A 22,949-nucleotide genomic window follows, 5' to 3' on the forward strand; every position below is an offset into this window, starting at 1 on the left:
ACCATGACCCTTGGACAAGATGCTGCTACTTTGCAAACCCAGAGCTGGGAAGAAAGGCCATTTTTGTGTGTGTGTGTGCCATGCTATAGATTATTTTAAGCATTTTTAAACTCTGCTAAGAGGCTCTTGAGCATGGCAGCAGTTGTGGCATCATCCCTGCTCCTTGCTCTGCCCCTTGCAGGATGGCCCCGGAGGTGGTGATGTGCGAGACCATGAAGGACACTCCGTATGACTACAAAGCAGACATCTGGTCCCTGGGAATTACGCTGATTGAAATGGCCCAGATTGAGCCGCCCCATCATGAGCTCAACCCCATGCGAGTCCTGCTGAAGATCGCCAAGTCTGACCCTCCTACACTCAGCTGCCCTTCCAAATGGTGAGGGGGGGCACCTCGGGATTTGTGATGTACACTGCACAGCAAAGCCTGGAGCACACATCTTCTAATTTGTGTAGCATCTCAAGAGAGGAGTCATCTTCTATCACGCTGCTGTTTAATTTGAGAGTCTAGGGAGGGATTGGGGTCCGGCTTTGTGCTAGGATCCCAGGAACTGCTGTAGGAGGGAAGCTGCTGGGGCGTGACAGACAGTAGGCAGGAGCCCGAGGGCAGTGAGCCACCACTGAATGCTAGTGGGCTAGTGCTGCCCTTGGGGCTGCTCGAAAACCAGAACTGAGTCAGAGACGGCACTCTTCATCTGGGTTGTGTGCTCTGTGGGCTGATGGTGCCCTCCTCTGGGGTTTCTGGTCCTTTGCGGCCATCCATCTCCACTGGGGCTGAAGTGTGGAAGGAGTGGGTCCTGGGGAATCTTTGTTCCCAAGTAGCACTTGGATTTTGGAAAGCTGCAGGTAGGTGCCCTTTCCTGATCTCTCTGCCCTGGATGTCAGCACAGCAGCTGGCACTCTGTCCTGCTGTCTGTTGCCATAACAGGTAAGGGAAAATCTAGTCCCTCTCTTGGCAATGTTCCTGATTCTCTTATAATCTGAAAACTGAGCACTGGGCTTCCCATGCTGGGAGTGAAACAGAGATTGTAGCCAGATGGAAAGAGAGACAAAACCTGTGCTATAGAGCTGTCTGCAGTGGTATTTGAGGTCTTTCCTTCTTCTGAGCTGTTCTCAATGACTGTTTGAAGGTCCCTGGAGTTCAGAGACTTCCTGAAGACAGCACTGGACAAGAACCCTGAGACCCGACCCAGTGCAGCCCAGCTGCTCGAGGTAGGGACCAGCATTACTCAGGATGGGACTGCCCTACTCCCTGGGTCTTCGCTGGGCCATGAGTGTCTGAACTTCATTGTGTTTCCTTTTCAGGGGGAAAAAAGAGTTATGATGAGCTCTGGATAGGTTTTAGATAATACTGCTCTTGTTCAGAAAGTCCATAGCTGCTAAGGTGATCCAAAAGCACCAGCTGTGTTTTACTCATTGAAGCAAACTGCCGGGTTTGTACTGATGCCAGCTAGAGAAGTGGTTCCTAGTTCCTAAAAATTCCCAAGTGGCAGCTAGCTCAATTTTAACTGCTTATACCAAATTTAAATGCAACTCTTTTCCTCCTGTTTCTTACCAAAATAACAAAACCCTGGAAGATGCCTTTTTGCATGGATTGCAAATGCTGTGCGACGTGAGAATGTTTGCTGCATCCTTCCCACCCTGAAAGCATTCAGCTCAGAGTGTGCAGAGGGCTCTGTCCCTGTAAGCACTGAGTGGTGCAGTGACAGATGGGAGAGCAGTGTCTCTGCTTGTCACTGGGGCAGCCCACGGCGAGTGCATGTTTACCTGAGTCAAGAGGAGGAAGTGCATGATGTACTCTGCAAACCGCAGGGACTCCCCAGCCTCTTGCAGAAGCTCTGCACAAACATGCCACTGTTTACTGAGTGATCTGAGCCCAATTTCAATTAAACCTTCCCCCTCTGTGTTTGCACAGAGGCTTCCCACTGCTCTGCTCTGCCCCAGTGGTGCCCCGAGGGCTCAGACCTGTACTCCGGGGTCAGGCCACCCGCAGCAGGCAGGAGGACATCTCCTTGCAACGAGAGCTCCTTGTTTAAATGCAGCTGGTGCTTTCTGGGAGGAATGTTGACATAATGCAGCTTTACAGAGGATTGTGCTTGGAACATGTTTACAGAGTTGAGATTTAACCTCAGCATCATTTCCTCCCTCATACAAAGCTGTAAATTCATCTAGGAGGCTAAGCCTGGTGATGCTGGCAAGAACCATGCCCTTAGGTCTTTGCAGTTGTTTAAAAGCGAGTTGTGTACCTTACTGTCATCTCAGCACCCTTGCTCTGGTTTTTGCTGTCTCACATGTTATTGTACTTGACTTTTCAGCATCCCTTCGTTAGCAAGGTGACCAGCAACCGGGCCCTGCGTGAGCTGGTGGCTGAGGCTAAGGCAGAGGTGCTGGAGGAGATCGAGGACAGCCGGGATGAGGCAGAGGATGATGACTCATCCGAGTCAGCCTCGGTGAGTGCTGCTCCGCCAGCCCCATGCCACCCTTGGCACAGAGTGGGGCGGCAGTGGGTGAAAAGCCCCCAGCCTGGCTGCAGAAGGCTTAATCCTGAGTCTTCTCCTAGATGCCCAATGGGAGCAGGCTGCTGCCCTGCTGGGGCCCCCAGGTGGATGGGAAAGCAGTTTTGTGACCAGGGAGGGGCCGGTTTTCAGTGGCTGCCAAGGACATGGGGAAACAATGGTGCTGGCGGGTGGCCCAGCTGCCCGCTCATGAGATGGGAGTGCACAGAGCTGCTGCTGTGGGCAGGGCTGTGAAGGATGGAGGGCCAGGGCTTTCACTAAGCTCTCTTTCTTCTTATGGAGAAAGACATCAGTATTACAGGGAAAATGTCCTGAAAGGGAAGATTTCTTCACAGTTCTCTGCAGTTGTGGGTGACTTTACTTTGAAGCATGGGGACTTAAAACTCTTGCAGATGTGTTGAAGTGGTGGTGCAAAACCCAGCATCTTCTGTTTGTTGTCTTTTCAGCTGCCTGGAAAGCACAAGCGAGACCCCTCTGAAGTGAGTCAGCTGAGTTTTGATGGGGACAAGCTTCCAGACTCTTCCTCACTAAAGACAGCTAATGGTCCTGTAGCGACTGACAAGGAAATGGTGAATGGACAGAGTGATAAAGTCTTGGATGAAGGGATAAGCAGTGACAGTGACAAGTTGGTGAATAGCCACTCCACTAAAACCCTTGCCAGCTCTGGCCCAGATGAAGGGAAAGCCACCCCAGGCAAACCAGATATCATCTCGCTGTCTGGACGGCGGGGTAGTTCAGCAGAGGGGGATAAGCAGCCCATGCCAGGCAGCAAGGAGCGGAGGAGCATGGTGGAGCGACCAGAGAGCAGCCACCTGGAAAACTTCCCGGAGGAGAAACTTGCCAATGGAAGCTTGGATTCATCAGCAGTGTTCCCTGGCAGCAGGTCCAAAGGAGACTCAGATTCTGGCAGCACGTCAGCCTCAGAGAGTATGGACCTCACCATCTCACTGTCTGCCGACCTGTCGCTCAACAGAGAGAGTGGTTCCATCTCCCTGAAGGTGAGAGCAGTGGGTAGGGGGTGTTGAGCAGGAAGCCCACCATAAATGCTGGGTTTTTTTTTAATCCAAGTCCCTGAAATTCAGATCCTTTCCTTTCGAGACTGAGTGCATGCATGCTTCTATACCTCATTAAACTCCTTCCTGAAAACCAGAATGTTTTTCTGGAAGATTTTCGCTCCATACATTGGACTCTGTGATTGTAGGAGAAATGAGTGAGTTGCCCCTAGTCTGCCATGTGCCTGGAGAGGGAGCGGATAACGTGGGAGAGTGCAGAGGTTGGATGACAGCAGAGGTCTATGAATGTTGGTTTTTATCCCTCAGCATGACCTAAAGTACCACACGGGTACAGAATGCTGTTTGGTGAGATGGCCAGGAAGGTTTGTGGTAGTGCTGGGTTAGGCTGTGCCATAAGCATGTGGCATGTCCTCAGAATGGGCAAAACCTCGCTGTGGAGCTGCTGCGTGTCCCAGGCCACTGGAATCTAATGAAAGTTCATTGCTCTGTGGCTAATTTTAAGTCCTGGAGAAATCTGAAGGAACCATGCCTGTCTTGTGCAGTTGTGCACAGTCTGATCAAGCTCAAAAGGGAAACTCAAAATGTCATTTCCTAAACTTTATGTATTGCCCATCAATCCCTGCTCTTTCCTAGAATACCTACCCCCAGGAGAAAGGCACCAGCCCAGAAAAGACTCTTGATTTTTCCAACCTGCTGTACATCTGGCGTGGTTTATGTCAACAGTGATTTGCATGAAGACCTCCCAGGCTTTTTGGCTTTTGCAAAGGCTTTCTGGAGGCTGGGAGTGCTTGTGAGCCAGAGCCAGCCAGGTCAGCGTGTCTTAGATGAAGAAGCAAAATGATTGAAATTGTATTTGCTGAGCTTCAGGAGAAGAAATGTGTGTGACTTGAGGGACAGAGGGAGTTCTTGCACAAAACCTTTATCCAGTAGCATGCATGAGGGAAAACTTCCTAGCACTGAAATGTGCCCAAATTCCATTCTTGGCAAAACTTTCCTCTGGTTTGCCCTGCAGGAGCACACACACAATGTAGATCTGCTAATAAGGGAAGTGTGATGCTCTTGCATAGCAGTTCACCCCTCTTCATTGCCTTTCCTGTGCCACCTGGTCTCCTTGAGGCCAGCCATGATGCCATGTGTGTAATTGCTCTTCTCAGTTGGTCCCCTAGAAGGGGAGAGTAAATATCAAAGAGACAGGCACGTTAGATGACAGTTTGATCTACCCCAGTGAGAGACAGTGCTCGGAACAAACTATGTCACATCTCTCCAAGCAAGGCTTTCGAGCAGAGCTGTTCTCTGGGAGTAATGCTGCTGGACAGTCCTGGATTCTCTCCTGACATCTCTGCTTTGCTCCATGAGCTGTTGGGGTGTGGGGAGGCATGGGCTGTGCTGCTCCCTCCTCAACCAGCAGCATTTGCAGTGCACTTCATTGTTCTCAAGCTTGTTGGTGACTGAACTCCTCCCAGTTGCGTGTTAGGATGTTTTGTGATTTCCAGGGGCTCTTGTTTTACAGTTAAGGAAATACTGCACTTATTTATTTACTGAAAAGATGGAGAAGGAGGTTTCTCTTACTGCCATTTCTCTCTGTTTCATACAGAGCTTTGCTTTGCAGGCAGATACCCTGCACTGTACCCTTGGTTGTTTCTGGTGCTGCAGGGTTGTGTGCAGAGGTCCAGGCAAGCTGCAGCCAGAGAAGGGACAACCAAGAGTTAAGCAGTTCTGGCTGTGAAAACTAACTGTTATATGCATTTTCTCACAGGTTAAACTGTGAAGTTCAGATCGCTCCTTTATTACCAATCTACTTTTCCAGTTGTTTGTAATTTACTCAAAGATTCATCAAAAAGTTCCCAGATCTTTTTCTTCTCTTAGGAAAATTGAGGATAAGAAATCAATAGGTGAGTCTGGGAGGCTCCAGCTGGCAGAAAAAGTGGTCAGCAATGGGCTGCAGGCAGGAAGCAGATAGGGTTTTGAAAAAGAAAAGCGAACTTTCCCAGATAGAACTGTTTGTGGGAGGAGATCCTCCTTTGGAGAACATAGCACAGGGAGGACAGGGTGCCAGATGGGAACTGTGAGTGGCTCAGACCTGCTCAATATTGGCACTTTCTCATCTTGAAAATGTAGAACCCAGCTGTTTTAATTCAGTTCGTGGCACTTAGAGCTGTTGTGACCTAAAATGGTCTCATGCAAGCCTTTTTTTCACCAATTTTAGTGTTGTTTTATCCATTAAGGTACTGCTAGATTGTTTCCAGTGGATAAGTCATGTACCCTTGGCTCTTCTCTTGCTCTTCGTCTTGGTTTGGTTGGGACAGAGTTAATTTTCTTCATAGTAGCTCACAGGGTGCTTTGTTTCAGATTTGTGATGAAAACAGTGCTGATAACACACTGATGTTGTAGTTGTTACTGAGCAGTGCTTGCACTGAGTCAAGGACTTTCTGGCTTCTCATACTGCCTGCCAGCAAGGGGCTGGGGTGCACAAGGAGCTGGGAGGGGACACAGCTGGGACAGCTGACCTAGGCTGACCAAAGGGATGTGCCCTGCAATAAAAGCCACCATTGCTTGGGATCTTGCTGGTCATCGTTTGGCTGGTGGTGAGCAATTGCACTGGTGCATCACTTGTTCTTTTCCCTTTAGTTGTAAGGTCCTTTTGTTTTCTTATTTTTCTTTCTTATTAAACTGTCTTTATCTCAACAGTTTTCTTACTTCTAATTCTCTTCCCCCCCCATTCAACTGCAGGGGTTTGATCAAGCAGCTCTGTGGTGCCCAGCTGCTCGCCAGGGTTAAACCTCATCTCTCTGGTTGCTGCAGGCTCTTTGGGTGCTTGTTTGGGCTCTTGCAGGCTCATGGAAAGCTCTTGTGCTGTGTTCTCTGTAATGGCCATCAGCGTAAGAACAAGAGGACTATGGGCTGCCTTGGCCCATTTCCTTATTGCCTTTTCTCTGTAGGACTGCATAATTTTAGGAACATGGTTTAGTGGGCATGGTGGTGATAGGTTAACAGTTGAACTAGATTATATTAGTGCTCTTTTCTAACCTTAATGATTCTGTGATTCATTCGTGCCCTTATTTATTTGCCAGAGAATCCCATTCCCCAGTGGCAGCCCTTCAGCCAGGCTGCAGGTGTAGACCTTGCAGAGGAATGCAGGTTCTTCACCTTCCTCAGCATGAGTAGAAGTGATCCTGGGCTGTGCTTTGTGGTGCTGTAAAGAGCTTGGAGCTACTTATGATTAGCAAAGTACTGTAATGAGAGCCAGAGGGACACAAACTCCGAGATGTTATACAGGGTTGGCTCAGTTCTCTGTAGCTTTGGCTGCCTTGCACCTGTGGGTCAGAAAGCCCAGGGGACTTACAAGGGAACTCTGCCAGCTTCACGTCTTGTGGATTTCTAGGTACTGCAGTTTTGCAGGGTGGAAATCACACTACTCCATCATGTAGCAAACACTGAATGATTTGAATGGTGACTCCAAATCTGCTGATGATTTCCACTTCAATGTGTTGTCCTTTCTTGTGTTTGTTCTTTATCAACAATGGTATCAAAATCGCTCTGAGATCTCCAGCTCTATACCCTGTACTGCAAACCACAGGGCTGCTTCATGGCCTTTTTGTTTCCTCCTCTGCTGAATGCAGGATTCCAGGATGCACAACAAGACTCTGAAACGCACCCGCAAGTTTGTGGTGGATGGAGTAGAGGTGAGTGTCACCACCTCGAAGATCATCAGCGAGGATGAGAAGAAGGATGAAGAAATGAGGTTTCTCAGGCAAGTTGGCCTCCATGCTGGGGAGGGCAGGGTGACAAGCTGGGCAGCGTTATTTTCTCCACAGGGAGAAGCAGAAGTCCTGTTACTATCTGCCTGTGTAAAAAGTCAGTCTCCATCTTGTTGATAAGCTCCCTTAAAGGCTAAGTGGAAGGCCACAGTGAGGTTTCCTCAGAGCCTTCTCTTTTCTGGGCTAAATAAGCCCAGCTCCCTCAGCCTGTCTTCCCCTCAGTGAGGGGAGTGATGCAACATCTTGGTAAATAAGGCAGAATTTGGGGAAAACTGCCCTTTCTGCCACCCGGTTGTGAGCACAGATGGATGCAGGGTGTTGGGAGCAGGCTGGTGCAGCACCAGCTTGGCCTGAGCCATGTTTTCAAGATAATAGTCTTGCAATAATCTGGATGGCAGGCATTGCCTGCAGCATCACCTTAGGAACTTTGTCAACGCTTATTGGAGAGGGCTTGAGTGCTAACAGTCTGTCCTTGTGAAAAGTGACAGCCTGCTAGCAGTTCATGTAATTAGCATCTTGCTTTCTTGAAGTGATCTGGTGTCACAGAGCCCAATGCATACCGCTCTGTTGGCATTTACCTCCTGCCTGTGCTTACAGCAGTCAGCAGCTAAGGGATGCCCGTGCAGTTTCCATTCACTCCTGCAGTGCTCTGGTTATTGATTCTGCCATCTCCACTCAGGCACGCAGCTCTAGAACTCATCTGACAATGTTTCTCTCTCTCTCTCTCTTTTAACCTTCTGCAGGCGCCAGGAGCTGAGGGAGCTGCGTCTGCTTCAGAAGGAGGAGCACCGAAACCAGGCCCAGCTTAACAGCAAGCACCAGCTGCAGCTGGAGCAGATGCTCCGGCGCTTTGAGCAAGAGATGACAGTACGTGGGCAGGGGGAGCTGCTGGCTGTCAGCTGCTTTGACTTTTCTTCCTGGCAAACTCTGTCACAGGGCAGTGCTGCCTGGGTTGTGGCAGAACAGCTGAGAAGCTCCTTTGGGATCCGAGGGATGGGATGTATTTCTGCAGGATGGAGCCTTTTGTGGGTGATGCGTGCTTTGGGAATGCTGACTGCCACTGCAGAGTGTGGCAGGGGAAGGGTTGTTCAGGACTTTCCCTCTTTAGTGGTCTTTTCTTGCATGTCTGTTTATTGCTACTGTGAGAGAAGATTTGTAGCGCTATTGTATGTAACAACAACAACAACAAAAGCTCTTCAAATAAGAAAGCAGTGTGGTCAGGGTCCGAGAGCAGGAAAACTGGCAAGTCTTTGATTATAAATTGAATAAACATAAACTGTGCTGGCTTACTTAGTCCCTTCATGGGCAGCTTACACTGAAGTAGAATGATTTTGTAGTCCAGTCTCCGTAAAGCTTTCATGATACCCCTTTATGAATTCTCTTAGCTTGCACATCTGGTAGCTCCATCCTCCCACAGCAGGCTGGGAGGCATCAATCATTTGTGTGCTGTTAGATTGTTAAAGTCCTGACGTGCCACATCTGTGAATTCCCATCTTAGCAAGTCACTTCTCATTTCTGAGGTTATTCACCACACACTGCAATGTGCAAAAGCCCCACATGTGCTTCTTGTACCATTTCCCTGTGGCAGTTTGCAGCCCAACCCCACTGATACTGGTGTGCTCCATTCCAGCTGCTTGCAGGGAGATCAGACACAAAGGCTCTGTTGGAGCACGGTGCCCTCAAACATGAAAATCCTTGTCTGTAGAGAAAGAAATGTTATGTTTGAACTCTGCTGCCTGTTAATATTTGCTCAGGGCTGTGGGTCCCACTGGGATGCTGCGAATCAGGATTTAAGCAAGTAGATAGTGTTGAAATGCATCAGTTCTAGAACAAATTAAAAAAGGGTTCATGCTAGAGCTGGGTCTGCCCTGTGCACGTCATGCATCGTTCTATGGGAGTTTCTTTCCTCTGTATTAAGTAAAGAGGCTCAATTTGTGTTAGGACACCTACATCACAGAACAAAGCTCTGTGGAGACTGAGGTTGACTTGTGTTCCCTTCCTGTACAGGCTAAGAAGAAGTTCTACGACACTGAACTGGAGAACCTCGAGCGGCAGCAGAAGCAGCAGATTGAGAAGATGGAACAAGATCACTCGCTGCGCCGCCGGGAAGAGGCCAAGCGCATTCGCTTAGAGCAGGAACGGGACCATGTGAAGTTCATGGAGCAGCTGAAGCAGAAGAAAAAGGAGGTAAATTTGGGGTCAGATGGAGGAAAGCTGGCTTCCTGCATCTGTTTCTTCCAGCAAAGCATAAACAGTTCTCCGTAGCAGAGCTCAAGGGGGAAGCAGTTGTTGGTGTTTTAACAGGAAGCTTTTCAGTTTTCTTTGGTATATTAGGGTGTTTCTTGAGGCCCAGATGTTTAGCAACATTCCCTGGTGTTTTCTTGGCCTAAATTACCTGCTGATAAATCTCCTTTCCCTCTCCAAAGGTCAAGAATGAGGTTGAAAAGCTGCCACGGCAACAGCGCAAAGAGAACATGAAGGTGAAGATGGATGACTTTGCCCAAAGAAAACAAACCATGGTAAGGTTTGAGAGAAGATTGCCACTACTCAAAGATAGAAGCATCCTCCTTCTTTGAGGGATTGGCAGCTTGTAAAATGCCATCAGATGCTTTTCACATTGCAGGAGGAGGAGGGCTCATGCTGTTATTGCTGTTTCCTTCCAGGAACAGGATTTTTTGGCCAAGCAGAAGGAAGATCTGGAGGTAGCCATGAAGAACATAACTGTCCAGAACAAAAAAGAGATCTGTGACAAGGAACGCGAGTGCCTGAACAAAAAGCAGCAGCTCATGAGAGGTGGGTGGCATGGAGAAGGAAGAAAGCAAACGCTGTAACGATGGCCTCATCCACTGCTGGCTCATCCCACGCAACAGCTGCTGTGGCAGAGTTGCAAGCTGGCAGGGTAGGATTTAGAAAAAACAGCCCTGCCAGATCCTGTCTAAATGTTTAGCAATAATAATAAATAGCGCTTTAATCTTCAAAGCACTTTACAAATACAAACCAATTAGGCTTCATAATTAAAAGAAATGATTCTCTAATATGGCTTGCAACCACTTTTGCTTGGAAAACAGGTGGTGAGTGGTCACACAGCACATCTGCTGTGCTGCTCCCACCTGTAGGACCACTCACGCTCAGGGTGCTGTGTGTGACCGAGCTGAGGGTCCATGGTGGGTTTTCTCCTGACTCTCTTCCTTTCCTCAGACCGAGAGGCATGCATCTGGGACCTTGAGGAGCGTCAGCAGCAGGAGAAACACCAGCTTATCAAGCAGCAGCTAAAGGACCAGTATTTCCTCCAGAGGCATGAGTTGCTCAGGAAGCATGAGAAGGTGAACAGTTAGCTCCTTCTAATGGTCCTGTGCTTGGGTATCTGTGAAAGGGATGCTTCCCATCCAGGATTTAAATGAGAGTGGAATGTGAGCTAGGAGTTGAAGGTCTTGGTCATTATTAGTCCAAAGGGATCAGAGTAACACTCAGGTCAGATGATTGAAAGAATGGTCAGGTGCTGGAATGGGCTGCCCAGGGAGGTGGTGGAGTCACCAACCCTAGAGGTGTTCCAGGAACATTCAGACGTTGTGATAAGGGACCTGGTTAAGTTGGTGATAAGCAGATGGTTGGACTGGATAATCTTGTAGGTCTTTTGCAACCTTGGTGATACTGTGATTGTATTAATTGCTTGGCATCTATATTCTGTGCTGCTTGCATTTAACATACAAGAAGCAGCTGTGAATTTTGATGGGTTTTATGGCTTTATTTTTTCTGGAAGTGTTATCCTGCATGTGAGTTGGATTCTCACAGCAGTAAGCAAGGTTGGCACATCTGACATGTGTCTTCTGTTAACTTGTCTCGTACATTGCAGGAAAGGGAGCAAATGCAGAGGTACAACCAACGTATGATAGAGCAGCTGAAAATTCGGCAGCAGCAGGAGAAAGCTCGGCTCCCCAAAATCCAGCGGAGTGAAGGGAAAACGCGCATGGCCATGTACAAGAAGAGCCTTCACATCCACTCCAGTGGAAGTGCAGCTGAACAGCGGGAGAAGATAAAACAGGTCAGGCCATGCACAAAACGCTAGGGTTGAGGGTTGGCTTAGGGCTGTAGAGCTTCATGGGGGAATTCAGATTGGAAAGAAGAAACCATTCCCTGGATTCTAACCTACTGCAGTGATCAGAGCAGCGATGCTCACACAGAGGCTCCTGCTTTTTTCTCTTCCAGTTTTCTCAGCAGGAAGAGAAGAGGCAAAAGGCAGAGCGGCTGCACCAGCAGCAAAAGCACGAGACACAGATGAAGGACATGCTAGCCCAGTGTGAAAGCAACACGAACGAGCTCCAGCAGCTGCAGGTACCTGTGCCCCTCAGATGTGCAGAAAAGCCCCTGTCCACTGTAAAAGTGGCTGCAGTGAGCTAGAACTGGCGTCCTCCAGCTTGACCTTTAGAAGTTTTTATGGCACTGTGTAAGCATGCCCTGGAGCTCAGAGTCTTGCTGGACTGCAGGATTTACAGTCCCACTTCCTTAATGAGTGTTTTGCTTTGTGGTCTGTGTTTAGAATGAAAAGTGTCACCTTTTGATTGAACACGAAACGCAGAAACTTAAGTCCTTGGATGAGAATCACAACCTGCACATGAAGGAGTGGCGGGACAAGCTGAGGCCACGGAAGAAGGTATTGCACTCTCTGCAGATTGAGGTGCTGGGATGGTTGAAGGGGGCAGTGTCCAGAGCTATACCTTGAATATACCTTGTGTTTTGTTCCCTTTTGCTTCAGGCTCTGGAGGATGAGCTGAACCAGAAGAAGCGTGAGCAGGAGATGTTTTTCAAGCTGAGTGTGGAAGCAGATGAACAGACCCCAGCATCCCCAACCAAACACACCAAGTTCATCCCCTTCAGCTCCACAGAGAGCTCGTAACCCTGTGGCTGGCAGGACACCAGCTGGGCCTTGCTGCATCCTCCTGGGCTGTAGTGGAGCATCTTGGACTTGGAAGACTCTCAGCAGCCTCTTCTTGCAGCACCTGCCTGTCCCTGTGCTGTCTCTATGAGAAATGTGCCTTTGTCCTTCACTGGGAGATGCTACTGGATGTTTTGGAGGCTTTTCCAGAGTCTGGCCCGCTCAGCAGAGCTCATGACTGGGGAGGACAATTTCTGTGGTTTACTTGCACTGTTAGCTGAATGCATTGCCTGTGCTGTGAGCCTGGTGCTCAGCGGGCTCATCAGCTGGAACTGAAGAATAGCAGCCCTGAGCAGGAGCAGCAGGCAGGGCCTCGAGCACACTGCCAGTGGTTAAGCTGCTCCTCCCAGTCCTCTGCAACCGGCCAGCCTGGGACAAAGCGTCCCTGTGGTGTCTTGTTGCCCCCCACACTTGCCTTAGATTTATTTGTATCTGCCATGGCCCTCTTTGTCTCAAGGGAGACAGTGGTTTGGATTTATTTCCTTTTAGGAGAGAGAGTTGGGTTCCTTCTTTCCTCTTCCTCCCACCACAGACTGTGAAGAAAAGGGACCTGCTGAGCACCCTGTCAGAGTGCCTTCAGTTTTTCATTGTCATTTCATTTGCTGTGGTTGCAGGCACACAGTCCCTCTGCACCTGGCTAACATTATCTTATCGGGCCCCAGACTTGCAGCTGATAATATGGGGCTCATCACTGAATCTCTCAACTGCCTGCACGTTTTTGTCTCTTGAAGTGTGTGTGCATGTGGGAGTTTGTAATGTTGTTCAGTCCCATGGTGATGCAGTGAGGGGTTGGCCACAGGTGTTATTGCAGCAGCACTTATGGTCACACATGTGCCTGAGGTTTTTTTTTAAGTGCTATATATGCGTGGGCTGTATAAGTCAGCCACTCTGAAGTCAGGGTCACAGGAAGAAGCAAAGGAGTCTTGAAACAAGGGATGTAAGGGAAGAGGAGATGCAAAGATAGGTCACGATGCCTTGTTACCCTGTTTTATCTCCTTGTGAAGTGCCATGGTCTCTTGGATGATTCTCCTGACCTTCAGCTTAGCGTCAGGCTGCAGAGAGGCAGAGCAGCAGTGGGCCCAGCCTTCCTTCCACCCCTCTGTTCTGTGGTGATGTCTCAGGTGGGTGCTGTTCTACATCAGCACAAAGCACTGCTGAGCCTTGGGTGGGACCCAGAACACGAACCTGGGAAAGGGAACAGAGACCTCACTGAGCAGGACCCTCTTCATGTAACGGCAGTGACCAAAAGGTGTATGGTAGCACTTGCGTTTTTCTCTTTGATGTCTGGACAATTGTTTTGTGCAAGAAGAAATGTCCCTGCTGAAAAACAACTATTAACATGTATCAGTTCAGAGATGTACTGCCAGATGTACTCTCAGCGCCCTAGCTGAAGGAGTCAGCCCCCAGGTCTTTCCCACATCTTTATCTGAAGAGTGCATTCATTACCCATTTAGAGTTCATAATATGCTTCCTACAAACTAGCTTCCTACATTAATTTGGGCCGTTCCAAGATTGTTCTGAATCTACACCATTAATGTCTTAATAAACATAGCTTAGAGATGTAAGAGCTGGGTCCATTTGCAAGCAGTCTACGTGGTGACTTTGCAATAAATAGGCTGTCCTAGGGAACCTCCCTCTCCCATCTCCAGAAGGATTGGCTGTGCCTTTCAGATACGATGACAGAACCAGTTTGGGACAAAAATGAATGAACACGGGTTGATCCTGAGCCAGGACGATGTGTTTATTTCAGCCTTTTAGTTGCAATAGAAATGTACAGTAGCAGCCCCAGTGGTTTAGTTCCCTGGCCCTCTGGGGTCAGGCTGGAGTTGTTCAGTAAGATGGTGGTTGTTGCAGGAATCAGTGCTGTGCGTGGCTTTTGGTTTGGTATATGTGACCTGCAAAAGGATGTTTTGCAGCGCAGCCTTGCTACCGTACTTTGTCCAGTTGAAGCAGCCTGCAGCCCCTCTGGCCGCCTTCTTGCACCAACCCAGGAGTGTCAGTTCTCTCTGAATACTGTGCAGCTGTGGGGATGGATGGAGACTTTCTGGAGGCTGGTTAGATCCCCTGAGGGAAATCGGTTGTGCCTTCCTCCAGTGTAGCTCACTCACAGCCTGGAGTTAGCAGCGTGGTTTTGCTTCTGCTAATCGAGGATGGGAATGGTTTTGTCCCCTGCCTGTTCTGCTCCTTTTCCAGGTGCATTGGTGCTCTGGCACCAAACCCTCTCCATGCAGAGGGCAGGGGAGCACATCTGATGATTGTCATGTTTACAGGGAGGTTAGTTTGCCTCCCTTTAAGAAGAGGTTGTTTTGTTGTTTCCTGTTCAGAAGTAACCATAAATACATTTTTTTTGGGGGGGGATGCGGGGCCATTTTTTAAAACGTGGCTTTGAATAAAAAGACTTTTAAAATGTTTCGGAGAACATTCGGAGTTATCACTATGATGTAAAGAGCCTTCTAATAAAGTAACAGACCGAGAAACCCGGCCGTGTGTCTGTTCTGCCGCTCTGTGCTCTCAGCTGTGCCTCACGCCAGCACAGCGTTGCTGCCTCAGGTTGGGTTTTGCTGTCAGAAAGCCCCAGAGCAGCTTCTGGCACGGGGGCACTGCGCGGCCGAACTTGCAGTTCGTTAAACGCAGCTCGGGAGCACTCCTAACATCCCCGCGGTGAAGCGGAGCGCCGGCAGAGCCGACAGCAGCTCCTCGACGGGTGAGAGCGGTGCTCGGCTGCCCCTGCTTGGAGGAGAGGAGCATTGCATCCTCCTGAGGCAGAATGCAAATCGCTCGTTTAATTCCTTTTTCCTCAGGTTTGCCTGGCTTTAACAGGAGCCGCATGGGCTGCACGTCTTCTCGCTCCGTGATACAGCAAGTCAGAGATGGAATAGCTGAGAAACGCATAATGAGCTGCCTCCATTTACATCTGCTGGGCTGCGCTGTCCCCTGGGACACCGCGGTCCAAAGTGGCCTCATTGAGTGTATCCCGGGAGTATTTAATTCATCCGCGTGTCCTCGGCAGCGCCTGAGGGGAGTTTCAACCGTGACAATTCTTATTTATAAGTAGGTGGAAAAAGCCGTGTATTCTAGACATAGCCATTATCTGCCATTCTGCCTCGGTGAAGCACGGAGCAAAGTGAAAAATCTGTCTTTCTTCATAAAAATCGAGCTGCCGTTCCCTAGGAGCAGCTGGTGCTGCACGAGCTGTGCCGCTCTCGGCTCTGCTCATTACCTCCTCTGCGCACCGTGGGCTCCGAGCCACCCCAAAACTACCTGAAGGCTTTCACACCGCTCCTGCTGCAGTGGGGCGGCGAAGCGCTCTGCGGGGAGAAAAAGCATCGGGCTGGGGCTATTGCAGAGGAACAGCGGTCTCTAAAAAAGAGCTGCACCGTGCACGGGCCGGTCGTGCTCCGGGCGGTGCAGGGCTGCGGGCCGCGCTTCCCCGCGCCGGGCGGCAGGTGGCAGCTGGAGCGGCCGGAGCTGCGCGATAGCATCGCTCAGCGGGTCCTGCCCCACGGCACAACTCCGGACCGTCTCCGTTTTTCCTCGGTGCCGCAGCGTTTCATCGTCAGCGGTCCGCTTACGCACTGTTCTTACATGGAGAAGGCGAGCAGAAGCGGTGGGGTGCTGTTCTCTCTGCGGGGCAGCGTGAGCTCCTTGCGTTCTGTCCCTTGCACTGCGCCCAACAGCTGGAGCCTGCTGCAGCCACACGGAAAGCAGACCGAGCTGAGGGCTGGATTTTCAGAAATCGTTTATCTCTTGGATTGAGATGTTGGCTCCAGCAGGTGATGAGCTCTCCTGTGTACCTAGTTAGCAACACCTGAAGCTTCTCCTAGGGCAACTGGGGACAATTTGTTCATCCCTGAACTCCTCTTGGTTGCACCTGCACCCCGATATCAGGGAGCCTCGAAGCACTGCAACCACAGCCCTGCTGCTGCCGTGGCCATATCCGAGATGTGCACCAGACATGGGTCTCCAGGGCCATCACCACTTCCTTGATCCACACCTGAGGAGCAGCAGAACTGTAGTCACAGCCCAGCAGTTCCTTGCATGCCTCCTATGGGATGCGATCAGGTCAGCGTGCAAAGCCACACTCCGTCCTCCCTACTGCTCTAATCAGGGCTGTTAATTAAGCATAGGAGCCACCTGATTGTCTCTAACCTCTGCTCATTCCTAGTGCTGGATACAGTGGAATTGCAGCCAGTGTCGGTGTGTTGGGGTCCGATGCAATGGGGTCACCTCAGCCCCCTCTGAGCAGGCTGCAGCACTGGGGAAGCAGTGCTGATACTGAAGTGCTTCTGATTGATTTTGTGTGGCTGCGTGGCTCTCTGCCAGCATCCGCAGCCTGAAGTGGGTTTGCACTGGAAGATATAGATAGCAAAACCTCCTGTGCATAACAAACTGCCTGTTTCCTATGAGTGATTTACAGCAGATGTAGAGGAATGGCCCTGACAGACTGCAGCGTTTGCTATGGGACACGTCCAGAGCAGTCCAGAGAGGTGCTGGAAGTGGAAAGGCAGAAAAGCACCGTGTGCTCCTGAGGATGGATGCAGGTGGATCTGAGGTGCCATGAGAGCTTGTTCAAAGCCTTTTGCTTTCAGTCTCACACACCTCCACATGGGGTTGTTGTAGCATTCAGGAACTGAAGTCAGCAGCAGAGGAATGCCTGAAGAGTCTGTGCACAGAATGGGGAGGTGAGAGCAAAGCTCTCCAGGCAGAGCCCCGGCCACGTCTCTCTGGGCTGCTCAGGCTTATTTCCTTCTCAGTGTCACTGGGGGCCGATTGTTGTCTCTTGTGGCTTCTCACCAGCAGCTGCATGGCCAGCATGAAAGGTGGGGTAATCCAGCATGCAGGGCACTGAAGGGCCTGACTTGTTCTGATGTTGAAAGCAGCAGAAACAGCTCACTGTATGCGTGGTTTCACACTGCTGCCTACACTCACTGACATTCCCAGGCATGTGCAGACTGATCCCAGGGTCCATAGCAATGAGTCCAAGGTATGTAGGTCACGGCCTCTGTGTCAATGTACAGATGGAGTGAGCAGCAGAGCTATCAGCCTGGCTGTGTTGTTTTCAGTGTGCAAGAGATGTCAGGTCACTCTGTTTGCTCCGTTAAATCAAATTAGCAGAATGCAGGAGACCAGCTGTGCATGCAGATGACCAGCATGCCCAGCACCATCACTCTCTGCAGACGCCTCTCATCCTGCAGTCACTGCTGAACACAGCAAAGCTGCACTCAAAGCAGAAGGGACAGCAGCAGGGACAGCAGAAGATGTAGCATTTCTAACTCCACATCTCACTGAATTCCCCTCACTTTGCAGGTTAACATCTGTTGTCTGCATCTCCGTGGCTCTCTGTGGCAGCAACAGCAAAGTTAGCAGCATAAGAAAGCCACGTTTAAGGAGCAGCCGAGGAGTGAGATGAGTTGTTTATGATTAAATTAAATTCATATGAAAGTTAATGACCTGCCAGCGCGATGCTTGGGTAACTTTGTAATGTAATTAAAAGCCCGTCGTGGAGGAGAGCTGTTGGTTATGCCACGCGTTGAGTCGCTGCTGGAAGAAGCGGGCGATAGGTGGAGCAGCTGTGGAGCAGTGCTGGGTTGATGTCTTGTCTTCTCCCCTGCCAAGGGCACGGCCTGACGGAGTGGGCTGCTGGGGTAGCGGTGTGGTGCCTCAGCCCCCAGCCCTGAAGGGTGCGGAGGTTTTCCAGGACACTTCTGGAGATCTGACCTTACCAACACTCAACAAAACCTGTTTTCTACTCATTTCCGAAATGCTGTAGGGATGCTGCTGTCAGTGCCCAAGCCAGCACAGCTTGGGAGCAGTTGTTGTGGCACACGAGCGGGGTCAAGGAGCCCGCCCCCAGCTCCCCTAAGCCAGAAAATACACATCAGCCGGGACCCTCCTTCCTCCACGGCACAACCACCCCCCGGGCAGGGCGAGCAGCCGGGGCTGCGCCACCAGGAAGCCGGGCCGGCCCTCACATCGGCATCGCTTCGGGGCGCTGTAGAGCAGAAAGGGTGGAGAAAGAGGGCGGCACGGAGGGCTCGCGCTGCCCCGCAGAGCTTTTTCCGCACGCGCCGTTTGGAAAAGCACCGCTCACGGCCGACGCAACTTTTGTTTTCCCGGGCTGCTTGCCCGGAGCCGTCCGGCGGCTTTCCACGCCGCGCATTTGCCGCTCACGACACCCCTCGACGTCGGGCTGCACGCGCGCGGGCCGGGCGGTGCCGCTCGTCCCTTTAAGCGGATGGCGGCGGGGCCGCCCCTCCGGCTGGGATAGGCCGGGGCGGTGCGGGGCCGCCTCCCTCCCTCGGCAGCGGGCGGGCGGCTCGGCCGGGCTCGGCGCGGCGCTGCAGGCTCCGGTCCGGGCTGCGTGCGCCAGAGCCTCCCCCAGCGCCGCCGCTCCCCGCCGGGCCGCCGCCGGGCCGCGAGGGCAGAGGCATGCCCAGGCGGAGCATCGCGGAGGTGAAGGTGCTGGACGTGCAGAAGCGGCGCATCCCCAACAAGCACTATGTGAGTGACTCGGCTCCGCGCGGCTCTGGGAGCTCCGCCGCGCCCGGCCCGGCCCTGGGCAAACAAAGGCCGGGCGCTGCCGGTCCCCCCCGGAGCCCCGGGCGGGCGGAGGCGCCCGGGGCGCCGCTATGCGGGACGCGGAACGATCTGCGGGATCTGCGGGACGGGGTAACGGGGCTGGGTTTGTTGGGAGCGTCCGCGCCCCGCTGTCGGCTCCGGGGCAGCGCCGAAAAGCGCATCTATCCGCCGCGTTGAGGGTGTGGGACCTGTTGGCTGCCCGGTGTGAGGGGAACCCGGCCGCTGCCCTCCGTGCCCGGGGCGGTGCTGCTGTCCTCTGCCCAGCTGTGCTCTGTACCCCTTCTGTGCGGGGAGCACGTTCCTGCACGCTCCAGGGCATCTTCTGAACAGCTGTGAGTTCACCTCTTTCTCGAGGGGTTCAGTTTTTTTCTTGTTTTTTTTCTTTTTTTTTTTTTTTAATTTACTATTGTTGTTTATAGTCTGGTGTGCTTCCAGGCATCCACAGAGACTCTGTGGGGGAATCTTGGCAATAGCTATAAAACATAGACTGAAATGTTCTCCCCGCTCGTCTCGGAGCAGGGTGACCCAGCGACACACAGTGCTCGCAGCACTGCTAGGTTATGGTACGTGGTGTTCCTCTGTTTATGTCAGGGGAGCTGGGCAGGCACAACCATGGGCTTTTTTGGGCTCGATGGTGTGTAGCAGTGAGCAATAGTCAGAGGAGAGCAGTTGGCAGCATTAAGGACAGGGTAAAGAGAGCTGATAGCCCTCCCCTTGCATCCAGGGGAGCGCCTCGGCTCTGCAGTCTGGCTGCTGCCTGCCAGCACTTTGCCACCCCTTCCTCCTGTCCTGCTCTGGCTGTGGCTCTGTCAGCCCCAGCCGTGCCCCCTTCCTGCTGCATCCATCCCAGAGTTAGCTACTCATGCTGCCTGGGCAGTGTATCAGATCCGGAGCACCGTGTATGTGAGGTGGCTTGATGAGCTGCGTGCAGTTGTGTTTGTGTTGGCAGAACTGTTGCATCAACGTCAGGTCCCGTAACGGGTGTGTTGGGGTCACCTGGGGCTGCTCCTTCCTTCTGGGCCTTCCCATACTTTGGTGGGGCTCCATGCAGCCCTTGGGCTCCTGCTGTCCCTCACACCCACGTTCCCGTTGCTGGGACACGCAGCGTGAGCTCTGGGTGCAGTGTGTTTCGGGTGGCCGGGCACAGCATGGGTAATCCCATCAGGCTGGAAAATGGGACAGCAGCACTTTTGAAAAGAGAGACGTGTCGCTGGCTGGGTGACAGCTTCTAGGTCTGGATCCTGGGGATGAGGAGGTGACAGCGAAGCATTTACATGGAGCTCATGACAGTCAGCTGTGCAGCCAGGGTGCTCGGCCAGCTGCTGCCTGCTCTGCTGGGGCTCAGTCCTCTGCGTCCAGCCTTCCCTTGTACTCATCTTGGACCCAAGTGCGGCCACGTGAGCCAGCACGAGCTGAGCCTGGGGAGGGCAGGGAGGGGCAGGTAGTTTCCTGCCAGAGCAGTGCTGGAGTGAATGGAGCACTCGCTTTGCTGGAGGGGCTTGATCAGGCAGACTCACAAAGCCAGTTAATTGTATGGAATCCAATCCTTCTTTTTTCTTTTTTCTTTTTTCTTTTTTCTTTTTTTTTTCTTTCCCCTCCTCCTGCAAAGAATGAGAGAGGAGGGGCAGCAAATCATGGCTGAGTCATCTCTTTCGGCTGTATCTACTGGCAATCTGCGCAATCTGCAAGCCCAACTCGGCCACCAAGTGTATGTGCTAAGACTTTGCTCTCTTGCATCTGTTTTCTGGGCACGAATGCTTTGCGCTGTCCCTGGAGGCAGTGGCTCCAAAGGCCTTCCACTGCTCTCCATTGCCCCCACTCTGCCTGACCTGCAGCTGACCTGGAACACTCCGGTCTGGCCTCTACTCTTCATCCAACAGGCTTTTCTGTGCTGCACAAAGGTGCTGTTGTGTCGGCTGTGTGAGGCCGCAGCAGAGAGCTGTGGAGTTCCAGTTTCCCAGAGAAGTGAGATCAAACCGCTGTTTCAAAGTTGTTGTTGATCCCTGCGGTGGGGCAGGGGGAAGAGGCTGGCTGTGCTCAGGCTTTGCCCATCACTTTGGTAATTGGGACAAAAAGTGTTGTGTAACCAAGACAAAAACTTGTGCTTTCACAGCTCTGGTTTGAAGCAGGATGCGTTTCCCCAGGCTGGGGCAGGGGCTGGTTTAGGAATATTTGCGTCTTCTCAAAAAGTGATCACATGCCATTTTGGCACTGGCAGCAGAGTTCTCAGATTTTCCCAGTGCTGCTCTCCCATAAGCACAGCTTTGCTTCCAGCCCCATCTCAGCCTTTCACCCTCAAACGCCTCTGAGTTTTGCAGCCCCACTAGAGATGTCCCCATGTAGCAGTTTCCAGGGACAGAGCTGCACAGGACCTCCGCATTTCCATCCTTCCTAACCCTTTGTGGCCCATTCCCAGCTGGCTGAGGCTGCTTTTCTGACTGGGAGGGGCTGGGGTTGTTCAGATGGAGACAGAGCTGTGAGGAGCATCACTCCCTGGTGCTGGGCCTTTCCTTGCAGCGGAGGCTTGGTTGGGTGAGCACCCAGAGAGGTGCATGGCAGCAGTGGGGGTACCCACTGGGTTAATGGGAGAGCCTAACACAGCCCAGTGCCTTCTCCACAGTGCTCAAATGTGTCTTTGTGTGCTTCCCAATCCTAGTGTAAGAGTGCCAGCCTGGTGTGCTGCTGCCTCGCTGCTCACCCCTGCAGCCAGCCTCGTGCTCCTGGAAGGATTTTACTTCTGGTGGTAAACCTGGTGGTGTTGGCATGGTGAGAGGCTGACACGTCTGCCTCCTGTTCTCGTCAAACCAACTCAGATCATACAAGTAGAAGGGCTGGGAGGGGAAGGAGAGCAGGCTTCCAAGTGGTAGGAGCCTCCAGTTTGCTCTGCCAGCTGCAAACGGCTTCTCAGCCTCCTGACCTGCTAACCCTGGTGTTTAAATTGCAATTGTGCCATTTGCACCTTTAAGCTTTTTTTAATTGGACTGCGAGTGGAAGAAGGGGGGCAGTTGGAGAAATGTTCCTAGGCAGGTGTGCATTGTAGGCTGCACTCTGTCAAGAGAACAACTAAGCAATCATCAGAGCCCATTACTGGAGTGAAAGAATTATAGAATCCTTAGAGTTGGAAGGGACTTTAAGGGTCATCTAGTTCAGCTCCCCTGCAACTTGCAAGAACATCCACAGCTTGATCAGATTGCTTAGAGCAAAGGGACCCCCTTCTGTCAGGCAGCGGGCGGGATGCAGTGATATTTCCCTGCAGTCACAGTGTTGCAGTGATTACAGCTCATGTCTCGGTGCTCTGGTGCTCAGGAATGCTGGCAGCGAGAGCTCTAGGTCAGTACTGCAGTGCATTCGTTTGAAAAGGCAAACTCCAAAAGCAAAGTTTAAAAATATTCATTCTGGGTGACAGGGTCCACTGACTGTTACTTCTATTGGCTGGCCAAGTCTCAAATTCTGATAAATGAATGTTTATTCAGAAAAGACCCAAAACAAAACCAGACTAAATTTTCCTTTAAAGGACTCCGTGTGGAATCTTTTTATAGCTTTGTGTTTGTTATTCTCTAGTAGAAGTCCCCAAAATGTGGCTTCTGCTTACTGAATCTAGACCTTGGTCATTTTCTTGCAAGCTTCAGAAGCTTTCTTCTTAATACAGCCACATTTTGCATGTTTTGTTCCATATGTTAATAACCATGCAATTGAATGGCATTCTGTTTCCAGTCCTGTTCACCAAGAATACCTCCTTAACTCATATGATTCCAAGTGTCTGCTCCCCAGCACAAAACAAAATTGTATATCCATCAGTTGGGAAAGAAAGAGCAGCAGGCTGCATGTTTTGCTGGCTTATTAGGTTATGCTTTTACAGGCCTTCCTTTCCCAACCTCAGTGCACATGTAAATCACTTTGAGAAAGGGAAATTTCAACCAAGTGTTCAGCATACGTTGATGTTGCAAGCTCAGTTAACGAGATGGCAAACTTGAAACAAGGTGGTACCCGTGTGTGTTTAACCACCTCATTAGGATCTGCAGGTGTCTTATCAAGGTAATTAATGGTGTTGGAATTTGGTGTCTAGATTATAGAGTCGATAGGCATCTTAAAAACAAGTTTGACTAAAACCACATTAAAAAAATCAGTGTTATAATTGAGAAGTTGCAAAGTG

The 22,949-nt window shown here is 51.2% G+C and overlaps 2 protein-coding genes across 8 annotated transcripts in view; both read left to right on the plus strand.

Annotated features, from left to right (window-relative positions):
- Positions 1 to 14,694, plus strand: part of STK10 (serine/threonine kinase 10) — a 43,769-nt gene extending 29,075 nt beyond the window's left edge. Inside the window, exons 6-19 of the mRNA XM_085236566.1 lie at positions 182 to 376; positions 1,128 to 1,209; positions 2,313 to 2,447; positions 2,960 to 3,511; positions 7,147 to 7,277; positions 8,028 to 8,151; positions 9,292 to 9,471; positions 9,711 to 9,803; positions 9,948 to 10,077; positions 10,483 to 10,607; positions 11,138 to 11,326; positions 11,491 to 11,616; positions 11,822 to 11,935; positions 12,038 to 14,694. Of these exons, the coding sequence (XP_085092692.1) occupies positions 182 to 376; positions 1,128 to 1,209; positions 2,313 to 2,447; positions 2,960 to 3,511; positions 7,147 to 7,277; positions 8,028 to 8,151; positions 9,292 to 9,471; positions 9,711 to 9,803; positions 9,948 to 10,077; positions 10,483 to 10,607; positions 11,138 to 11,326; positions 11,491 to 11,616; positions 11,822 to 11,935; positions 12,038 to 12,178 (2,317 nt within the window). The 3' untranslated portion in view covers positions 12,179 to 14,694. The remainder of the gene's footprint in view (positions 1 to 181; positions 377 to 1,127; positions 1,210 to 2,312; positions 2,448 to 2,959; positions 3,512 to 7,146; positions 7,278 to 8,027; positions 8,152 to 9,291; positions 9,472 to 9,710; positions 9,804 to 9,947; positions 10,078 to 10,482; positions 10,608 to 11,137; positions 11,327 to 11,490; positions 11,617 to 11,821; positions 11,936 to 12,037) is intronic.
- Positions 14,695 to 18,234: 3,540 nt separating this feature from the next.
- The window catches only part of SH3PXD2B (SH3 and PX domains 2B), a 65,845-nt gene continuing 61,130 nt past the window's right edge, over positions 18,235 to 22,949 (plus strand). For 2 of the 7 annotated variants that reach the window (XM_085236986.1, XM_085236992.1), the window contains exon 1: positions 18,235 to 18,718. In XM_085236986.1, the coding sequence (XP_085093112.1) occupies positions 18,647 to 18,718 (72 nt within the window). In that variant the 5' untranslated portion in view covers positions 18,235 to 18,646. Of the gene's footprint in view, positions 18,719 to 19,110; positions 19,129 to 22,949 lie in introns of those variants that run through there. The other 5 variants (XM_085236988.1, XM_085236993.1, XM_085236987.1 and 2 more) reach the window with 4 other exon arrangements.

This window comes from Meleagris gallopavo, chromosome 15 (genome assembly GCF_905368555.1).
Source record: "Meleagris gallopavo chromosome 15, MGAL_WU_HG_1.1, whole genome shotgun sequence".
NCBI classification, from domain to species: Eukaryota; Metazoa; Chordata; class Aves; order Galliformes; family Phasianidae; genus Meleagris; species Meleagris gallopavo.